At 45.0% G+C, this 20978-nt stretch overlaps 1 protein-coding gene across 4 annotated transcripts in view; it reads right to left on the bottom strand.

Moving 5' to 3' along the window:
- Positions 1-20978, bottom strand: part of Grik4 (glutamate ionotropic receptor kainate type subunit 4) — a 505439-nt gene continuing 484461 nt past the window's right edge. For all 4 annotated transcript variants that reach the window (XM_008826008.2, XM_008826013.2, XM_008826014.2 and 1 more), the window contains 3 exons: positions 17251-17379; positions 4710-4828; positions 1-707 (listed from right to left, as the gene is read on the bottom strand). In XM_008826008.2, the coding sequence (XP_008824230.1) occupies positions 351-707; positions 4710-4828; positions 17251-17379 (605 nt within the window). In that variant the 3' untranslated portion in view covers positions 1-350. The remainder of the gene's footprint in view (positions 708-4709; positions 4829-17250; positions 17380-20978) is intronic.

Here is a 20978-nt window from a genome sequence, read left to right as displayed (position 1 = left end):
TTTTCTGTAAGAACTAGACCCAGGGTACAATGGCCCCTTCCTGGGGGTAAATTCAACTGATGATTCCATCGATTCAGGCGGGGTTACCTCCACCCAGACTCCATGGTGGTAGGAAAAGGCTCTCTGGGAGGAGATGGGTCCTTGTGCCCACGAACGACAGCATCTCTCTGCCACGTGGATGCAACGTCTCGGTGGGCCCGCTCCCCGACCGGGTGCGATCCGCCTAGGGCTGGGGCCGCGGGCTCTGATCGCTGTGTGAAGTGACTGGATCCCGAATCCGGAGGGAAGTCGACGCTGTCCTGGTCAGCCCTCCCGCCTTCCCACCTGGCTCCACGGTCCTGCGGCGGGGGCTACTCGGGCTCGCTGCTGTTGGTGGTCTTGTCCCACTCCAGGCTCTCCTCGCTGCGGGCTGGGGACGGCCGTGCCCGCAGGCCCTGGAAGCGGCGACACTCCGGGCACACGCGGATGTGAGTGCAGCCGCGGGCCACCAGGGCGGCCTCCTGCGCCAGTCTCTGCGCCAGCTGGTCCGGCTCCCCTGCGCCACAAAGCTTGCCATTGCTGAGCGTCGCTGTGCCCCGGGGCCTGCGCTCCTCGGGGACTGGGGGCCGGGGTGGTGGGACCCCAGAGCGTCGCCGCCGGGGGTGGATACTGTCCTGACACAGGACAATGTTGCGCAGTTCTGTCACCATCTCCTGACATACGGACACCTGGAAGAGACAGTGAGGTCACAGACAGCCTCTCAGAATGGCACACGAGAGCCCCCCGGGGCCTGTAGCATGGTGTGGAGGGATATCCCATCTTAAGAAGGAAGACTACTGGAAGGCCTCACACCCACCCGTTTAAGGCTCAAAAGCCCTCCATAGCACGGTCTTCATTCAATAGTCATGTCAGATGGTGCCCAAACTTTGAATTCCTTCAAAGATAAGGATCTCCGCATCTTGGGAAAGTGAGGGTACCATTTTTGCGCATTGCCATTAAATGCTGCTTCCTCCTACCCGTTAACGTCTATTGCTGAAAATTTCATCCACTGATCCCAAGTACATTTATTTGGGCCTTGAAACCTACTTCAAACAAACAACCTCTCCTACATCAATTTCCCAAGTATTTGAAAAAGCTATCATTTGTGTGTGAGCTGGAAAGGAGTTCTCCTGTAACCCGGAGAAGCAGCCTGCTGTTCTTCCCCATTCTCTTTTCCAGTTCTATCCACCTGACAGGTCTCCTGGGGCCAAGCAGCCAACAGAGCCTTGACAGCACTTTAGCTGTCCTGAGTGCTCTGATTCCATTCAAGTTTTCAATGTATGGAGATGGTGCATAGTGCTAATCACCAAAACTAGAGCAACTGAAGCATCTGCCAGTCCACAGTCTCCCACTATGAAATGCTTAGTTAGATCCAGGTGTGTTTCAAAATTCAGAATATTCTGCATTTTAGGAAGGCAGTACAATGCACAAACGTTGTAGTATATATCACACCCATTGGGTCTGGGACAAATTCCATATTCAAACACATTGCTATTTCTACAGCTCTGTGCACGATGCTCATGGTGAGTCTGCACTGCAAATTATTTGTCAGGCTTTGCCACTGGGTACATTTGCATAAAACTTACAAAAGGTTTGGAATTTTCCTAGATTTGGGGGTTTGAGTTTGTGTTACTACTGTTACTATTATTAATAGTATCATATGCATGTCACAGATGTACAAGTACAGACTCAGAACATGTTGACTATTTTGTAAAGAACTGAGTAATGAGTAACCAACTGAGGATTTGAACTTAAACCTGTCTAACTCCAAGGCCAATGCAAAATTGGTTGAGTTCTCTCATTTCTGAGCTGAAAAGGACACTCCTGGGTCATGATGGGAGAAAAATCCTCCTCCTCCTCAAGTTCTATCAATGGGACAGCTGCTCTACTGTAGCCTAAGGGTCAACATAGCTGTCAACCTGACACAAACCTAGAGCCACTTAGGAAGAGGGAACCTCAACAGAGGAGTTTCTTCAATCAGACTGGCCTGTGGGCATGTTTGTGAGGCAGTTTTTAAATTGCTAATTGATGTAGGAGTGTCTAGCCCACTGTGGGCAGTGCCATCCCTAGGCAGATAGGTCTAGGATGTGTAAGAAAAGCAGTTGAACAAGCCAAGGGAAGCAAGCCAGGAAGTAGCATTCCTCCATGGCCTCTGCTTCAGTTCCTGCTTTGAGTTCCTGCCGTGGCTTCCCTCTATGATGAGGTAGAACCTGTAAGCTGAAATAAACTCTTTACTCCCCAAGCTCCTTTTGGTTATGGTGTTTTATCACATCAACAGAGAGAAAACTCAAACAATAGCATTGTTTTCATTCTAGTTATCAGAGTGCTATGACACCCATTAATTTTAATGTATTTCCATACCATGTGTGAGCTCTTTGGAAAAACAGCCCATGTAAAGCAGCTGCAGATATATTACCTCATAGAATCTGGCCTAAGTTAGGTCATCAGACCTAATTCTAGACCCACCCTTGTTATTAAATAGCAGAGACTCTTGGCAGGTCACTAAACCCCTCTGTGCATGTAGTAACAACTATGACACCAAAAACACGGCCACCTGTCTAATCCATTACTCATCACAAGAATATAATAACACTTATTTACAGTCTACTGTGTGCTGAGAACTGTTTTGCCACAAAATAGATGAAAGACTGTCCTTACTTCAAGTAGCTCAATGTTCTTAGTCATTGTAGCATGATGTGTAAGTACTTTTTATGTCTCGGTTAGTGGTGCTGGAAGGTGGACAGATGGTTGACTCTGCTGGTCCGGAGTAAAAGACAGGGGAAAATGGGGAAGGTTTCACAGGGAAGGAAAGAATCACTGGGACAGGCTCTTAATAAATTAATGGCATCACCACTTAAGGAGTGGGCAAATGAGGAAGAGAATAGAGCTGGAAGGAGTACTAGGGGATCCAAGAGAGCGTGGTGCTGCGCAAGGCAAGAGATTCTAGAAGGACCTTGTCACCCTGGCCAGGGGTTCAGGGAAGTCTGATAAAGCCTAGTGGATTCCCTCTGGTTTTGTCCTATGCTGAAGGGGTCAGGCCCTTTAGCAAGGCTCTTCACCACAGTGGTGGAGAGAAGCCAGGTTGGTATGGGTAGAGGACTGAATGGGAGGCAAGGAAATGAAATATGATATCATCAAATGCCCTTAGCTCAGAAGAAGGGTGTATATAAGGGAAGAGCCATAGTAATATTGACATTACTATTTTTTAAGATATTTTATTTATTTAATGTGTATGAATGTATTGTCTGCATGTGTGTAAGTGCACCCATGCCATGCAATGCCCTCAGAGGTCAGAAGAGGACATTGGATCTGCTGGAACTGGAATAATGGACAGTTGTTAGCTGCCATGTGGGTGCTGGGAACCAGGTCCTCTCCAAGAAGCCAGTTCTCTTAACTGCTGAACCATCTCTCCAGCCCCAACATTACTTTTTTTTGGTCTTTTTGAGACAGGGTCTCCCTGTAGCCCCAGCTGTCCTGGAACTCACTATGTAGACCAGGCTGGCCGTGAACTCACAGAGCTCTGACTGCTTCTGCTGGAATTAAAGGCATGCACCACCACGCCCGGCAACATTACTATTTTTTTAAATGACAACTATTACACATTCATGGATTTTGGAGAGCTCAAATAACAACAACAACAACAACAAGCTACAGGAGCGACAGTACAATCCTAAAGTAGACGAGGAATGGAGAGGTCAGACAGAGGCCCTGGAGGACAGGGACATCTGCTGCAGGTGCAGGGGTAGCTGTCCTCCTCAGTACATTTTCTGTGGAGTTTCAGGAGAAGGCTGGCTACTCCTCATTTCTTAGTGAAATGGGAGTAAAACGAAGCTCCCGGCATGTGGGAGCAGAGGGTGGAGGACTGAGTGATGACAGTGTGGAAAGAGGCTGAGCTCAGACAGAGCTCAGAGACTGGCAGGCAGTGACACTGTGTCGAGGTCCCCTCTGAGGGGCACCCATAGGCTTCTGGGGTGTTAGCTGTACAGCCAGGAGATACTTCTCCAGCAGCAGTTAAGGAAGAGGACTTAAGAAAGATCCAGAGATTGGAGCTTGAGGTAGGGGCTAATATAATAATAGCTCACAATGCAATTAATATATAAGGATTTGTGCACCTCCCTGGGGTAGAATGGAAGAACAGTGGGATTAAGTATTCCTTTTTCTCAGACCTTCCATCAACATAAAGTAGATATTAACCCAGCCTCTAAGCTATGACTGGGAATTAAATTTATTCAAAATCCCCGAGATAGAAGATACACCTCTTGGTTCTTGAAAGTTACGATCTCTCTGGTAAAAATGGTAAAAACAAAACAAAACACCATTAAAAATGGAAGGTCTCAGGTCATATTTCACATTAGTAATCTGGTATTTTCACACACACAACTATATTAATACATCTTAAAACGGTAGTTCTATAAAACTTCCTTGCTTATGAAATATTTTCCACATATTTATTTGCTGGTGCGCCAAAGAGGAATCTGGGGCCAGAGAGGCTGATACCCTTTCTGTGCTCGTACAGTCTGGTTGTGACAAAGCATCAACTCAAATCTCTTACTCTGGGGACTGAAATTCTTTCAGTGCACTGTCCTGTGTACCCTCTGGGGCATTCCATAGGTCCTGTCTGAAATGCATGCAGGAGTCCACGAACATCACACTACTGCCAGCACTATCAGCTACTGCCTTTGAAAGCTTACCTCGGTTGCTTCTGAGTGTCTGAGAGTCCATAAAAACTCCAGCATAGCCATAAAAATAGCCACGATTAAACCACAAATAAGAACCACAAAGATTCCACCAATATTCTCCATTCCCAGGCCTAGGAGAAAATGACAGTAAGTGAAAATTATTGTGAGCAAGCAGGAAGACATGACCGTTCTACAACAATGCAGAGGTCACTTAAACAACTGGAAAATCACTTAAAAAACCTGAAATAATCCTGGTCCTACACATTTGGGATAAGGAACTCCAGTCTTACAGGTTTCTGAGCACACATTCCTGGAAAACATTTAATTATTTATTTGAAAGAAAAGGAGGGTAGTTGTAGTAAAATGGGGCAGGGAGATCTAGCTTCAAATGAAGGAGGCTGGAGAAACTGTAAAATAGGGCAGGGCTGGGAGCTGAGGCTCATCCTAAGGAAGGGGACCCAGGCCCAACCTGATTTAGCTTATACCAATGACCCACCCACATACCTTAAGTTCTAAAACTTATAGTTAATCTTCTTAACAATGTGCTTTGTAATATAAAGACAATGGTTGGTAACCAAACTATGAATAGAAAAATGTATGCTTACCACTATTGGCATGTCACAGGTTAAGCATCCTTAATCTAAAAAACTCTGAAATCTTGGGGCTGGAGAGATGGCTCAGTGGTTAAGAGCACTGACTGTTCTCGCAGAGGACCTGGGTTTGATTCCCAGCACCCACATGGTGACTACGAACTATCCTTAAATCCAGTTCCAGGGGAATCCGAAGCCCTCTTCTGACCTCCGCAGGCAGCATTGCATGACACAAGTGCACTCACATACATGCAGGCAATACACTCATACACATAAAATAATAAAAATAATAAATAAAATATTTTAAAAACTCTGAAATCGGAAGCTTTTTGAACATCCATGAGATGCTTAAAAATGTATTAGATTTCAGAGCATTTCAAATGTCAGACTTTCAGGTTAGGGGTTGTTCAACCAGCCAGTATTCCAAAATCTAAGAATCCAAAACCCGAAACAATCCTGGTCCCACACATTTGGGATAAGGAACTAAAATGTTGCTAAACTAATTGGAAAGTAAGATATTTTCCTCCACCAGACTAGTGGATCCCAAACTTGGTTGCCATCAGAAACTCCTGGAACACTTGATAAAAATAGAGATTTAATCCTAGCACTAGGGAGGCAGAGGCAGGCAGATCTCTGTGAGCTCAAGGCCAGCCTGGTCTACATAGTGAGTTCCAGGACAGCTGGGCTACAGGGAGACCCTGTCTCAAAAAGACCAACAACAATAACAACAACAAAAAAAAGATAGAGATTCCCAAGCTTTTCCAAAGACCTACTGAATCAGTATTTCTATAGATAGGCCCAGGGCTCTGTATTTTGTTAATTAATTAACTCATGAGCATGCTGTTGAATCATCTCGCTGGTCTCGGAACTCTGTATTTTAAACAAGCTTCCCAAATGATTCTTTTCCATCCAGACAGATTTACAATTAGTTTCAAATTGGTATCATTGGAAGCATTTGTAAATGTTTAAGTTCTTTAAAGTCTGGCTGTACACTCCTTGCCTAGCATGACCTCTGACATACAGGGTAGATTCCTTATATATGTGTAGAATGATATGGCTGTTTCATTGGTGACTATAGCTACATAACTCATTACTTTCTCTGGCTCTGGAGAAATCAAACTTCAGAAGTGTCAGAAACACAAGAAATGTTGATTCAGTGGGGACCATAATTGCGAATCAAAAGATACCTTTACCTAAGAAACTGGTGAAAGGGGAGCTTATGTCCTGTGTTCTTCAGGAATGTTTGAATGCCAGTTAAGTCATCATGGGACACAGGGCTACATTCTTGTTAGAGAGAACCTATTTTGCATAACACTGTAAGATGTTCCACCATAAAGAACAGCAGCTTAGATAATTGGGAAAATAGCCCTACCTGGCTGTTTCCCCTACACAAAGCTTGAGGTGGGTATCTATTCTTTCTCCTTTTAAAGTAGCACAGCGTAGTGTCGTTCTTTGCCTAACTGAGCATCTGCTTTCAGTGGTCCTGAGGCCTCACATAAGCAATACATGAAACAGACTGGTCTGTAGATCCACACAGTCAACTCTTTTGTACCTGCACCAATCGATGCAGGGTCCTCTATTTTAATTAATCCAAGACAAAGGATCTTAAAAATAGGAGAGGAAAGGACTTTGGCTTCATTTGAACACCAGTCTCACTCTCAGTGGGGCCAGTGGGGGCAGAAGGCTTTTGACTATGGAAACATCGGGATCCAGATAAATGGGGGGGGCACAAAAAGGCCATAAGAAGGAAGGGTATTAGGTTATAAGCCATGCACCCTGGAGGAACCAGCTTCCCCAGCCAGCCAATGAAGAGAAGTGACCTCTGGAACTAAGGATGGCTACCTTCGCAGACACAGGGAGTCCCTGGGTGGTGCTGGGATACTCAAGGAATGCCCCATCACTTGGAGATAGGTCTGTCCGAAATGGAGAAAAGGATTAGGGCCTCCTGGAAGAGATCCCTTTTCCTCTTGTTTCTGGAGGGGGTGCTCTTTCTCCTGTAGAGGTCTCATTCTGACACCTGTGCCGTAGCTATATTCCCCGCCTCCCTATCAGTCACCTCCTGGTCTCTCTACTCTTTTCCACCCTGCTGGCTCTTTCCCATTCATTCCTTCCCTTCTTAAAGAAAAGAAAACCTTCCTGAATGCCTCAGTTCTGTCCAGTCAATGCTCCTTCTCCCTCCTTTCTATTATAGGTAACCTTTTAGAAAGAACTATCTATATCTGAACAATTTTAGGACAACCCCTCCATCCCATACAAAAGCAGGAGGAAGAAAAAGCACCCGACATCTTACATTAAATGCATTTAAAAATTTTTCCTTCTGATTTTACTGACTAGAAAGAAATAGTCAATTTACAATAGGCTGTGATTTCTCAACCATCACTGTATATACAAGGGAATGTTTACAAAATGAGAAAATCTAACCAAAAATTGTGTCTAAATGTGATGCAGTTTTTATGAATATTGAATTTAAAAATTAATGAAGTTGAAACAATGTTCCATTTTGGAGATATTTAATTAAACAGGTCTTAATTTAATTTTGAAAATTTTCTTTTTGCATTTAGAAGCCAATAATTTTTTTCAGGCCTCAAACAGAATTTGTGAATACCTGAAAAGCTTTTAGGCCCTAGATACAATATCTGAAGGAGAAAATGAATTTACTGTGCAGAATTTTCTTTTGCTCTTCCTAGTCAATCCACCTGCCATACAATTCTGTCCTGCACTGCTGAAATCACTCTCAACATTTTATTTCTCACCTCTTGGAAATCCTCCAGTCTGATCTTACACAATCTCTCTTAGCATTTGACACTGTCAACCACAATCCTTTCTTGGCTCTTTTAAAACCACTGCTTGCTGTTCTCTTTCAACCTACCAATTGCCTTGGTTTGAGCTGGGAATGTTTTGACCCTGTTTTCCTGCATGAGGCCTCTTGCCTCTCCTCTATGCTCTCTCTCTGGTTATTACCAAATTCTGCTGGGTTTAACCTGAATAATTTTCATCTCCTTCTCCCTATCCATCCTATCCCTTTGGCATTTTAGGTACTCACTCCCCAGCTCTTGCCCAAACTATTGCAGCAATTCCGAAGTGATTTCCTGTGACTTCCCTGCTTGGGCTGTTCGCTTTTCAATCCTACCCTCCATCAAATTGCCTGAGTGATCTTTTTGAAATGTAACACCTGGTTGTGACGTGGCTGCTAGTAACACACAACTATTTGCACTCTCTGGCACACCTGTTGATGCTTCTGTCTCTGTACCTTCACTCCTTTTAGCACCCTTTATGCTTTGGGTCTGAAACATCACCCACAGGCTCATGTGTTTGAACACTTGGCTGCCAGCAGGTGGCACTGTTTTGGAAAGGTTGTGGAACCCTTGGGAAGGGAAGCCTAGCTGACAGAAATAAATTCTAACTGCCAGCTCTATGCTTCTTGGTTGGCTGCCAGGTGTACCTGTGCCATCTTGGATTCTTTGTAGCCTCTGTGCACTGAGCTGTGCTGCTTTGCCTGACTGCCACAATGAGCTGAAATCCCTCTGAAACTGTGAGCCAAAATAAAGGCCTCTTCCCTCCAGTTGCATCTGTGAGGTATTTGATCATGGTGATGCAAAAGTAACCAGTGTAGCATATCTGTGGGGAAGCCACTGCCGACACACAATTGGCTAACTTCACCTTTTAACACTGAGCTCCATGGCTACTTTCTCTTGGTGCCTTCTCTAAGCATACACTAGCAATACGCCAATTGTGCATGAGTTCAAGTTTACATATCTGGATTTCCCATTAGATTATAAATTAAGAAGAACCATGCCATGTTCAACTCCACACTCCATGATCATGGGCCATGTTGCATAGGAAGCACTCAAGAAAAAATGATCAGGCACTGGGGAGATGGCTCAGCAGTTAAAGAGTTTTCCATGCAAGGAAGACCAGAGTTTGGCTCCCCAGAACCCGTGGTAAATGTAAATGCTGGGTGGGTGTAGCAGCTGGCATGTAGTAAGTCCTAGAAGGAGGAAACAGGGAACCACCCCACCCCCCAACCTCACTCCAGTGCAAGCTAGCGAGCAAGACTTGAAGTATTGAGTCCTGGGTTTGAGAAACCTTGCCTTAAAAAGAAGAAAAAAATAGAGTGATTGAAAAGGAGCCTCAACCTCAACCTCAGGCCTCCACATGCACACATGTGCACATACATGTGCACCCATATACATGCAAACATACATGCACACACACATAGCATATACAAATACACATGAAAAGGGGAAAAATACCAGAAGGGAAGACAGACAGTCCAGGTGTAACTGCCTGCATCACACCATGCTCTGGATCCATACTCTGATATGTATCTACTTCCTCACTAAATCTGTTTAGGCTAACTGTAAAATGTGGCAGTCCTCATTTAAAGCTCCTGGGAGATGATTCAGACTGGCTGAAGGGAGTGAGCACTGACATGGGTAATCTATGACACAGGTATCCCATGTTGGATGGGGATGGGGGGTCTGGGGGTGGGAAATAAAGGGACATGTGATCTGTTCTGGGGTGACTCTGACGGGCAGGACAACTGATTTTAGAGGAGCTGAGGGTTTAACAGGATGCTACTAGACATCATGAGTCACTGAAACAGCCCCTAGTCTTTCTTTCCCAGCATTGGCTCCAGCCTGCTAAAATCTGGCTCGGTGCTCCCCCTTCCTTCTCCTCTTCCTCGGAGTTAGATCTGTATACCAGTAGTGCCTTTAGGAAGTTACTGCTGGCAGGGTGAGTGTTGAGAAACAGATGGAGCAGAGAGGGGGAAGGGCACGTTAAGAGAGAGCCACAGTTCTGTTTAGCACTGTTCTCAGACATCCTCCCAGAAGTCCAGTGCCTTCCACAGCACATAGCCATGCATCCGCAGGGCCTTTGGTATGGGTTGGCTCCAACCTGCAAGGCCCTCCTTGCTACCGCCCCCACACATGCCTCAGCACCTGTAAGAGGGGCCAGGAAGTCATCTAGTCACTGCCTCTCTTCCCTTCTTTAGATGGAACTGTACACAAGCCACCCAGACAGATGGCCTTAAAACTGGGGTTTTCCTCCTGACGCTCAGGTGTGCACCTGAGCCTCAGCTGTGCCTCGGCAGTCAGCACGCATTAGCTGAAATAGACTCAGACCCTCCTTGCAAATCCCTGGTTGGTGAAATACTAACTTTGGTGTCACTCACAGATTGTCCACAAACAACCAATACTAGCTCCTAAATGCAAATACATCACTTTCCTTGCCTCTGGTGCTATGGAGGCGAACAGGCATCAACTGCCTGTGAAAAGACTTGAATCTCATCCCCTACCTGACCTTCCTTCCCTTCTGCCGAGCTATGAACCACTTCTTGGATTCAAGTAGACTTGATTCCTAGCCCTTAAAATCTTCAGAGTTCCAGATAGTAGTGCAAACACCTGCCCCGGAGAGGTTGAGTAAAGGTTTGTATGTCGGTCAGCTGTACCACACGTGTGCAGAGAGAAGGCAGACTAGCACCATGACCTCAAGCGACATCATATTTGCTCTTTGATGCTGGTCACTGAATCTTTTTTAAAAAAATATTTTATTTTATTTTATGTGTATGAGAGTGTATTGAAGGTCAACAAATCTTTATGAAGCATCTTCCATGAGCTGTGCACTGCACTCAGAGCCAAAGTCTGAGCAGCACCTTATGAGCACTTGATGAGAACATGGATTCTTAGATCCATATGGTCTCAGTTTCTTTCTCAGAGCCACACCCTGCTACAGCCATGTGAATACATCAGATGGGTTCATCTCCACCGAACTCTTTGTTGTAAATAGCAACCCCCTGTCCCTGCATAAAAACTGACCTATGTAGCTTTCTCAGACAGTCCGGTGATTATCACATTTGTACTGCTGGGGACCGTGAAGCAGAAAGTTTGCTGTTTCTGCTGGTGCTCCCTGTGACACCTTTTGACTATCCCTAGCAGATTGTGGAAAGAGCGACGGGAGAGAAGTAAGGAAAAGGACACAAACTGGCGAAGGCATCGGAGAAGTTCTGCCGTGTATCAAAGCACATTATGGGAGAGGTGCTTCATAATGTCTCATAACACAAACCACTTGTTATCTCATTCAGTTATTAAACACGCCAGCAAGGAGACACGCTGTCCTTATTATATAAAGATACAAAAAAAAAATCAGAGAACTTGAATTGCTCAATTTTTCATAGCTAGCAGGTAGTTTCTAGATGAATCTGATTGTGAAGCTATGTTCTTTATTTGTGTGAAACTGCCCTTTATAAGTGTTTACTATGAGCAAAATTCCCATATTAACTATTTTTTAAATTTTTATTTATTTATTTTTTATGTGTACGAGTGTATTGCCTGCATGTGTGTAAGTGTACCTGTGTCATGCAATGTCCACAGAGGTCAGAAGAGGGCATTGGATCCCTTGGAACTGGAGTTAAGAAGATTGTTAGCCACCATGTGGGTCCTGGGAATTGAACCCAGGTCCTCTACAAAAGCAATCAGTGCTCTTAACCACTGAGCCAACTCTCCAGCTCCCTATTTTATTTATTTTTATTTTGTGTATGAGTATATTGTTTGCATGTATATAAGTGCACCCATGTTGTGCAATGCCCGTGGAGGTCAGAAGAGGCACTGGATCTCCTGGAACTGGACTAGCTGCCATGTGGGTGCTGAGAACCAAACCCTGGTCCTCTGCAAGAGCATCAGGTGTTCTTAACCTCTGAGCCATCTCTCTAGCCTCCCCTGTTAACTATTTTAACTCCATCTTTACAGTTTCCTGTGACATAAACATTTGTAGCTACATTTTCCTGCCAAGAAAACAGAGGTTCAGAGTTCAGGTATGTTGTCCAAGGTTCTATACCCAAATCCAAACTGAAGGTAGACCCCTCACCCCTCACACCACACCAGTTCTCCATGTCAATGCAGTCACTTAGGCAGACTACAGCATACTGTTAACAGAGCTCAACTGGCATCATGAAAATTAGCTTTATGGATCTGAACCTCCAAAGCAAGAAGGGTGAGGGGCTCTGTATGTAGGCTACAAGTTGGTCTCATGAACCCCTTCTGTCTTGTAGAATATGATGTCAAATATTTGAATTAATGATTTATCAGCTTAACTTGGTTCAGTTTCCAGACAAAGCTGGCTAGAGTCTTCATAATGGCTGCCTTCTTTGGTCACAGACTGGCCAAGCCACCATTTGCCTCTGTTTCTGGTCATCTTATGTTTTCTGGCAATCCCCTGGAGCTTCTCTACCTCCTAGCATTCAGTCTGATCTGATCAGGGCAAGGCTTCCTCAAAACATCTCTCTGAACAGATATCAAACTTCCACATTCAGGTTTCTGGCTTCTGAGCTCTCCAAAGAAACCAGAGAGCCATGCTGGGCCCCCTGAGAAGAAAGAGAGAGGGAAGCATCCCCAGAGACCCCCGCCCCATCACCTGCCCCGACTCTTGCTAAGATGTCTCATGCTTTCATTCCCACTCTGCCAGACAGCAAACTTCCTGTACTCCAAGGCTTCTGAGAGTCAGTGACACTGGTCTCTTTTCCATTCTTGAAAGTGGACCCCAATTTTCACAGCGTGGTGTTGTATTTGTGTTCCTTTGAAGCCCTGATTGTGAGCTTGTGTTTTTCAAGATAAAGGTATCTAATTTCCTTGGCGTTCACCCCATCACCTTTTGTCTAGCAATTGTTCTTGGAAGCCTTCGTAATCCAATCCCCTTGCATTAGGATGCTGGCATCTGTGAGTGGCTAGTGAGATTTCCTTTTATAGAAGCTGAGTGAGAAAAATAAATAAAGTACGTGTTTTTAGAGAAGAGAAAGCAGGAGAAAATGAAAATAGCTTGGAGTAGAGCCTGGTCCTTTTTGTAATCTCCAGTTTTCCACAGGATTTGCCATGTTATTCCTTGGTGTTTGGACGATGGTAGATGGTCATCAGGCTCCAGGTGGAGATGGTAAGAGGAGGGGATGAAGGGAAGGAAAAATGTTGTTCTTCCCAGAGCTGAATAAGGCCTAACAAGAAAGCACACCATCTCCCCCAATGCCAGGCTTCTTCTTGGCCATAGTGTTTGAGCTGTAATACTGGATTAGAAGCAGGGTAACCACCAGTTCCTTTTCTTTGAAATTTTGTGCATTTTAATAGGATAACAAAGCAGAAAAAGGATTATGTTAGGCCCCTGCATGCTGTCTGGCACATTTAAATTGAAACCAAAGTGCCTGTAGCTACTGCCAGTTTCAGAGGTCTGGGGAAGCAAAGACCCGCTCCTGCTTCACCTCCGTCTCTGTCTGTTCCACATTCCTCTCATTGCTTTAGGCACACATGAAAGTCCACTGATTGAAATTAGAAAAAGAAAGATGACCCAGGAGTTTCTTTGGAAAGCATATTAAAAATTTTATTTGAGACATAAGGGAAAATGCTCCCCTGGCTTGATTCCTGGTGGCCATTGAAAGACTTCAAGAAGATCTTTGGGGTCATGTTTGTTCTGGGTTTCTGAGTCTCTTGAACAGTGAATTATAAACTGAAGTGAGTCCAGTGGCAAATTTTCCCATAAGAGATGTAGCTAGGGCACCTCCTATCTGGGGCCAGCGTGTTTGCTTGGCCTGCTAGAGGTTACACAGGGTTTTTCTTGGCCAAGAAGGCTTTGAGCCTCTCTGAGTAATGTGTGTCTGGACTCCAGCCATGGCCGAAGTGAGGCCACTGCATGAAGCTAGACCTGGTTGCTGTGGTGTCTTTCATGGAAATTTGCACAGAATCTTCTAGACAGCCTTGCTCTAGCACTGTGCCTCTTACCATGTGCTCCAAAGATCACCACAGATGTAGCTTACTGCTGGCACGTTGGAAGGACCCAGGCATCTTCTGAGGCACAGTAACCTGGGCAAGTTGACTCTCCTCCATCGATTTTCCCCTCTCATCTGTTCAGTTCTTTCCTCAATGACAGGGAACACTTGGTCCCCATGTGCAACACACAGGAGGGCTCTCATCATATGGTTCCATCTTTCTATGGGCCTGACCCCCATCTGTCTCCCTTCTCCCTCCACCTCAAACTCTGCTATCTAACCAACCTCTCTTAACCTCTGTGAAGCAGGGAAGACTTTCCAAAGCCAACAACTGCAAAAATGATAACTTTATTTTTCTGTCAATGAACTTAACTTCTACCTTAGACTTCCATTTCCACTTCAGTGCCAAACACAGACTTCTCAGTTACTTCAAGTTTAAATTCAAGTGTCTTTTGCTTTTCTTCTCCCTCTTACAGCCTGGGTAGGGGAAGAGTCTGCTTCATAGAAGGTGATGGGGGTGGATATTTGGTCTTCCACTCTGGGGTCTTAGAAAACCTCAGGCCTTACCTTCCACTAGACCCTCTGTTCCCTCAGTCCCCATATGTCGTTCATACCACAACTCCATTGTGGCATGTCATGCATTTCTGGGACTTGCCAAGCTCTAAAAACAAATAAAAAGAAGTCGATCTTTTTATTACTCTTGTAATCCCCAACTCATTCTAGGAGTGACACCTGCTGTAGCTCCCAGGAGGGTGAAGTCTTCTTCGCAGGGATGGGCCACATCTCAACCTATCCTGCTGGCTCATCCTTTTATCTGGTTTGTAGATTTGGTGATTTTGGTTCTTTTATTTTGTTTTCTTCACTCTTTAACTTCTGGCATCAACTTTATGCCTTATTTTCTTCAGTATTCAGCCAAAAAGCTGCTATATTCCAAAACACTTCTCTAGCAAACCCAACCACCTTTCAAGAGCACTATCTCTACTATGAGTTTTAAGAACCTGTTTTGGAACTTAAAGTCAATAACATGACTCTGTTTCGTAAAAAGCAATAGCTGATCTTTGGGATCAGAAATTGGGTTGTATGATCTCCCCAAATCAACCACAACACCAGCTTTCATGGTGCCAAAGTGGCTCACTTTAGAGCTTTTGATGTCTACAGTCAGTTTCCTCAAACTAGTCCATTAGCTCAGTCAAAGCTCCACCTGCCTCACAGCAGCCCCAGAGCACAGCCCTTCCCCTCACAGATCCCAGCCTTTATATCCTTCCTCAAGGCATTTCTTTTTCTGAAATACCCCCTTCCCACTGTCCTTACCTGCTCAGATCCTTGGCATTTTCAAAATCCAGTTCATTCATCCAATCTATAAGCATGTCCCCATATTTTTCTCTGTATATCCCTCATTGTTTTCCTCTAAACAAATAACAGCGTGCACTCAGTGCTTCATTGTAATTTGCTCAGTATCTAGATTTGTTTGCTAATCATTTCTAACACTTCCAGATCCTTAATGGTAAGTCTCTAAGACTTTCTAATTCCCAGGAACAAGATACCTCACTATCCCTCAGTATCTCCTGCCAATTGAATGGCTAAACTGGCTGACAGTTAGAAATGAGTCCCTTGTGGTGAGATAACAGAGCCAGACTGCCCTGGAGTTTTGAGGCTAACAGGGCATGCATTAGAGTGCAGATCAACAACAGTGGGGATGCCCTGGGCCTTTCCTACGAACTGAACTCCGTGCTTTCCAGTCTGCTCCATCTTCAGAGTAACCCTACAGTATGACAGCTTCTGTAGTTATCTTACACACACACATAAGTGCAGGCTTGGCAGTTAACTAGCATGCCTAAGCTCACAGACTAGCAGTTGTTGGAGTTGGGATTCAAATGAGATCTGCCCATGCCCTGTGTCCACTAGCGGCCATCCCCATGGGCCGCGTTAGCCTTTGTGAAGGAACAGCGCAAAAAGCATGTAGCCTCACTGATTCTCTAGAAAGGCAACATTTCCTTTACATTATGCACGACTGGCGCCCTAGAGCTATATTCTTGAGACCTGGCCTTGCCAGATAGAAGTTCACATATAAACACTTAGAAACGCACAGTGCCTTGCTCAGTGTCTCATGGGGATAATCATTCATGTGGAGCAGAAAGGTATGCTATGCTTCACGCTACTCCTCAGCTGCCTTCTGAAGGGAGAGCATGCTCAGGTAAATTTGTTGCATATTTTAGCAAGGCTACAAGTAGATTACAACAGTGACCATATGATTTATTGTCCAAGCCAGGATTTTGAGGATATGAACTATCTAAAAATAATTACCAAGCATTAACTGATCTATGATAGGTATAATCACGACTCTCCTGTGTCCCCCTAGAAGAAATCCTCCATGCTCAAGGATACTCTATGGTCCTTACTGCACATATAGCCCACAGCTGCTTTCCATTCAACCCAGTACAGCATTCCTTTATAAACTCTTCATTCACTCACTTAAGAAAATATCCTGGCCCAGTCCTGTGAAGATAAACCCTCTACCATTACTTATGAAACCTGCATTCTTATAAAGGTGGGAAGCAAACAAAGATGCACAGAAGAAAATACTGTAAGGCAGTGCTACAGCATGGAAAGAGAAACAAAGTGGGTTAAGGTTGGAGGGAAGGAAAAGGAGGGAGCACAGCAGGAAAAGGGAACAGGTGCGCTGACTCCAGGGTGGCTGCAAGATGGGGAGGCTCACGGAGTAGGAAGGAAAGAGGGAGTCAGAGAGAGAAGAGGTCATCAGGCCTCAAGGCTCCAGAAAGCTTGAAGTTTATTCTGAGGGACATGGGAAGCCACTGGAAGGTTTGTGAAGGAAGACACTGTGGTCTAATTTGCATTTAAAACATGAATCACTCTGGCCACTGTTATGACACAAGAATATAAAAAGGAGACTAGGTTACTACAACCGTACGGGAGGGAGGTGAGATGATGGGGCTGTGGGCCAGGGCAGTAACGATGGCACTGGGATTTGCCAGATGGATTCAGGTAATACAGTAGTGGTAGTATCTCTGGGATCTGGGGGCCAGGGGATACTAGGTGTCTACAGCAGACAAGACCTTGGGATGGTACTGGACCCAGGCAGCCCAATCAAACCTTTGGTGTTCACATGTCATACAAGTCACTGCCTGGAATTTAGATAGGAAAACCAAGCCCTGTTGGTCCTCTCGAGCAGGACAGAAGACCTGAGAATGCTTACCTTTGGCTCTGTGGTCCTCCTCCTTGGGGCACTTCCCCCCTTCCCACCATTTGCGCTTCAGGATCTCCAGTCGGTTGTTCTCCTGAAGCTGGAGAATGGCCAGGTCGAACTCATCCCGGAACACTGAGCCTACAGGGTCACAGAAGAGCCCAGGGCAGGATGTGAGTGCCCTTCTAGGTGCCACTGAGCTCCCCTTCCCAGCACACATCCTGGTCACTCTGCCTGCTTGAACTTTCGGAGGGTCAGAAGCATAGCGGGTGGCACCTGTCCCCAGGACCACTGCTGTCTTCCAGCTCTGTCTCCGCTGCTGAAAGAAGGGCTTTTTGGATTTACATAGATTTCTCAGCTCCTCTACTTTCCTTCCCTCCATATGACTAGCATGGTCATCTCATGGCCATGTAATAATGGATTTTCAGGCATATATGAGCACCCTCACTTTCTAAATTAAACAGAGGGCCTAGCAGAACTCAATCACCTGCCCAGTGACACTCAGTAAACTGGATGCAGACCTGTCCATCAGCCTCTGGAAGTCACCCTGTGTGTTTCTGTAACACAATCCTCTCAGTCCGTTACAAATTCTACTTCTCATCAGTTACTTTCTTGGGTACTCCTAACCATCACTACATTACATTTGACAATCATTTTCCCTGATCAGCTACCAACAGCCTGGGGAAGAGTGAAGAAGAGCATGATGGGAACCTCCTCTCATCCACCCACCTGGAAAAGCCAGTCATCAAGTGTCTCCAACTCTCACAACTGAGTGTTAAAGAGCCTACTGCCCTGTCCCTGTGTCACCCCATGTCTCTGCCACTCCCCCCTCCTCAAACAGAAAACCCCTTTCTGCTCAGTGCAATACTTTTTTTCCTCCAATGGAATATGGTCAAGGAGCTTTGACTCTGGAATTAAATATCACAAAAACAGGCTTAAATGAAACTAAGGAAAGTTCAGTGCCCTACAAGGTGGAGGCCTGCGATCACTAAGAAAAGCTGCCAAGAGGCTTGGAAAATGACTTAGCTGTCCCGTGCTTCTTTACCTGAGCACTACAAAGGTCTGGTATAGACAGCTGCCTCTGAGGAAAAGGGCTACAATGAAGGATTTAGACAGAAGCCTGAACAAACCAACGAGAGCTTCTCATACTTTACTATGTAGAGGAATTACCAAGAGATTTTGTTAAACTGCAGGTTTTGATTCAATAGGTTTGGGGCAGGGCCTAAGATTCTGCATTTCCAACAAACTCCAAAGTGACACCCTGGCAGCTGGGTCATGGACTGCAGGACTGCATGATACCGCCCTTTCTCCTAGAGACACACACATGCTGAGCCTGCAGCCTTGAATGTGTCTTTGGCACCAATGTCCATGCACAGTCTCCTGTAGAACAGGCATGTAATAGAGTGGTGGGTACATGAACAAGTTGCCTAACAGATATGGCTAGATGTCAGGCTAAGGAACCTTCTAGGCTTAGAGACAACAGTCCATCTCAGCGAGGCACTTCCACCCTACCTTACCATGCACAGGGGCTCCATAGGGGTGCTTCTCTTTGCTCCCTGGGTGTGCTCTTGGCTCCAGAGCAATCTGATTCATTTTCTACTACTTTTTTTTTCTTATTGTTTCTCTTCATTTTCCTGGGTCTGATCACAGTGCTCATTCTAAAGTTTTGTCCTTCCTTGTCACTGAAGAATGACATACAGAAGAACCTAGCAAGACCTAAATCTCTTCTCAGCAGTGGACTGTGTTCTTTCAGCCTCCCATGAGAACCTGGGTCTCCCCATAGCACCCATCCACCCTATTTATCCTGTTCTGTCTTAGCTGGGGGGCTCTTTTGGCAACATGGTCTGGTCAGGAGAAGTATTACATTTTTGCAGATAAGCATCCCAGGCTCAAGTCAGCTTCTCTGTCTATACTGTGACCTTGGATAAGAAGCCTAATTTCTCTGAACCTCAGTTCTATTCTCTGTAGAATTGGAATAGCCAAATCTATCTCTCAGGTGGGACAGTTAAGTGAGGTAACACACCTGCAACTAGTTTCATGACAGGTACAGGACAAAGATCTTCCTTCCATTTTTTACCTTGGTTACTGATGAAAATTTCTAAAATTAGTTCCTTTGACCTCAACTCTATGGGGTCAAATTTCTCACAAAGACTTTTGAAGCACTTGACATTTAGGATAAATTTATCAAATCACTAGAGTAATACCAGGGTGCACCCCAAGTGCATTTCATGCTTCAGTCTACCATCTTGAAAGCAAATGTCAGCCAATACATTTCTCAAAGAGGCTCACAATCTGTAATATTAATGGGCAATGATGAAATATGACAGTCAGTAGGGGATGTGCAGGTTTGTCAGTGCACAGAGTAAGGCCTCCCGCTCACAGATCTGCTGGTGTCAGAATCTAGAGTTCAGGGATGACTCCTATTATTGCCTATGTTCATATGGCTGTTTTCTGATTGGTATCTAAGAAGCAATCTGCTTTTATCAAACAACAGAACTGTGGGGAAAATGGGAAGGACACTAATAGTCTCCAAGACAGGCTAAGTATGAGGCATATAGGGAAGGCACCTGACCAATTACCAGGTTTAACCCTCACAATGATCTCAAGAGTAGGTATTAGAAACCCAACTTTATTAATGGGATAAGTGAGGCTGGGAGAGGTCAAATGACCTGAGTACCACGGCCAGTATCTTGGATCCATTCCCAGGTCTCCCTGACTCCAAAATCATGCTTGTTATATCCCACAGGTGTAAGTGAATCCTGTAATTTACAGAGTTTGGCAGCGATCAATCCAAGGATGGAAAATGTAACTATAAGATGTGCATCCACCAGTGTTCTCACATGGTCTGACAGCCCGACTTTTTGCTTCTTCCACTATTGCTTTGTTCAAGAACTCCCTTTCACTAGGACAAACTCTACACAGTAATGGCTGTCAATGACACATGTTGAATCACCCAGAGACTTGTTCAGATTTCTCCACAATCACAACAGCAGCCAAACATGTCCCTTCATTTACTGGTGGAGGAACTGTTGACAAGGTGAATATCCTTTAAAAAGCATAGCTGTAGCACCTTCCTGGAAGCCAAATGCCTTTACTCTCCCCCTCCAGTTTTGTACCAGATGATACCCAGTAAGCAGTACACCAGAGCTTTACTGCCCATTCTCAGTGACCCATGCCACCTTGGAGTAGATGGATGAGTGAAATCTAGACATAACTGGAAATCCACCTCATACAAACGTGGCAGTCAACTTTTCACTAAGACACTAACAAACAGCAAGACATGTTGTTCACCTGAGTGTTTCTATCTCCTTTCTTCCCACTGCTAGTAGAAATGTGAATCAACAGAGAAATCGCCAAGGTGCCAAAATCAAGTGACAAGGAACACAAGTTCTAAAGTATCTTTTAAGGGCATGAGCACACCTTTTAATAATTAGAATTGCCTTGAACAGTGAATGGAATAAGTCAACTAGCTCTTTAATAATTATTGATCAGGAAGCTAGGGAGATGGCTCAGTTGGTAAAGTGCTTTTGCACGTTAAATATGGGGACCTGAGTTCAGATCTTCAGCACCTAAGTAAAAACCCAGACATGGTAGTGCATGCCTGTAATCTCAGTGACGAGGAGGCAGAGACAGGAGGATCCCTGGGACTTGCTCTCCAGCCAGTCTAGCTGAAACAGTGAGCACAGGTTCTATCTCAAAAAAATAAGATGGAAGGCAATTGAAGAAGAGACCCAATGTCA

This window comes from Nannospalax galili, unplaced genomic scaffold, assembly GCF_000622305.1.
Source record: "Nannospalax galili isolate Female #2095 unplaced genomic scaffold, S.galili_v1.0 scaffold229, whole genome shotgun sequence".
In the NCBI taxonomy this organism is placed as follows: domain Eukaryota; kingdom Metazoa; phylum Chordata; class Mammalia; order Rodentia; family Spalacidae; genus Nannospalax; species Nannospalax galili.
Note: the sequence above shows the minus strand (reverse complement) of the source record. Positions and strands in the feature narration are given on the sequence as shown.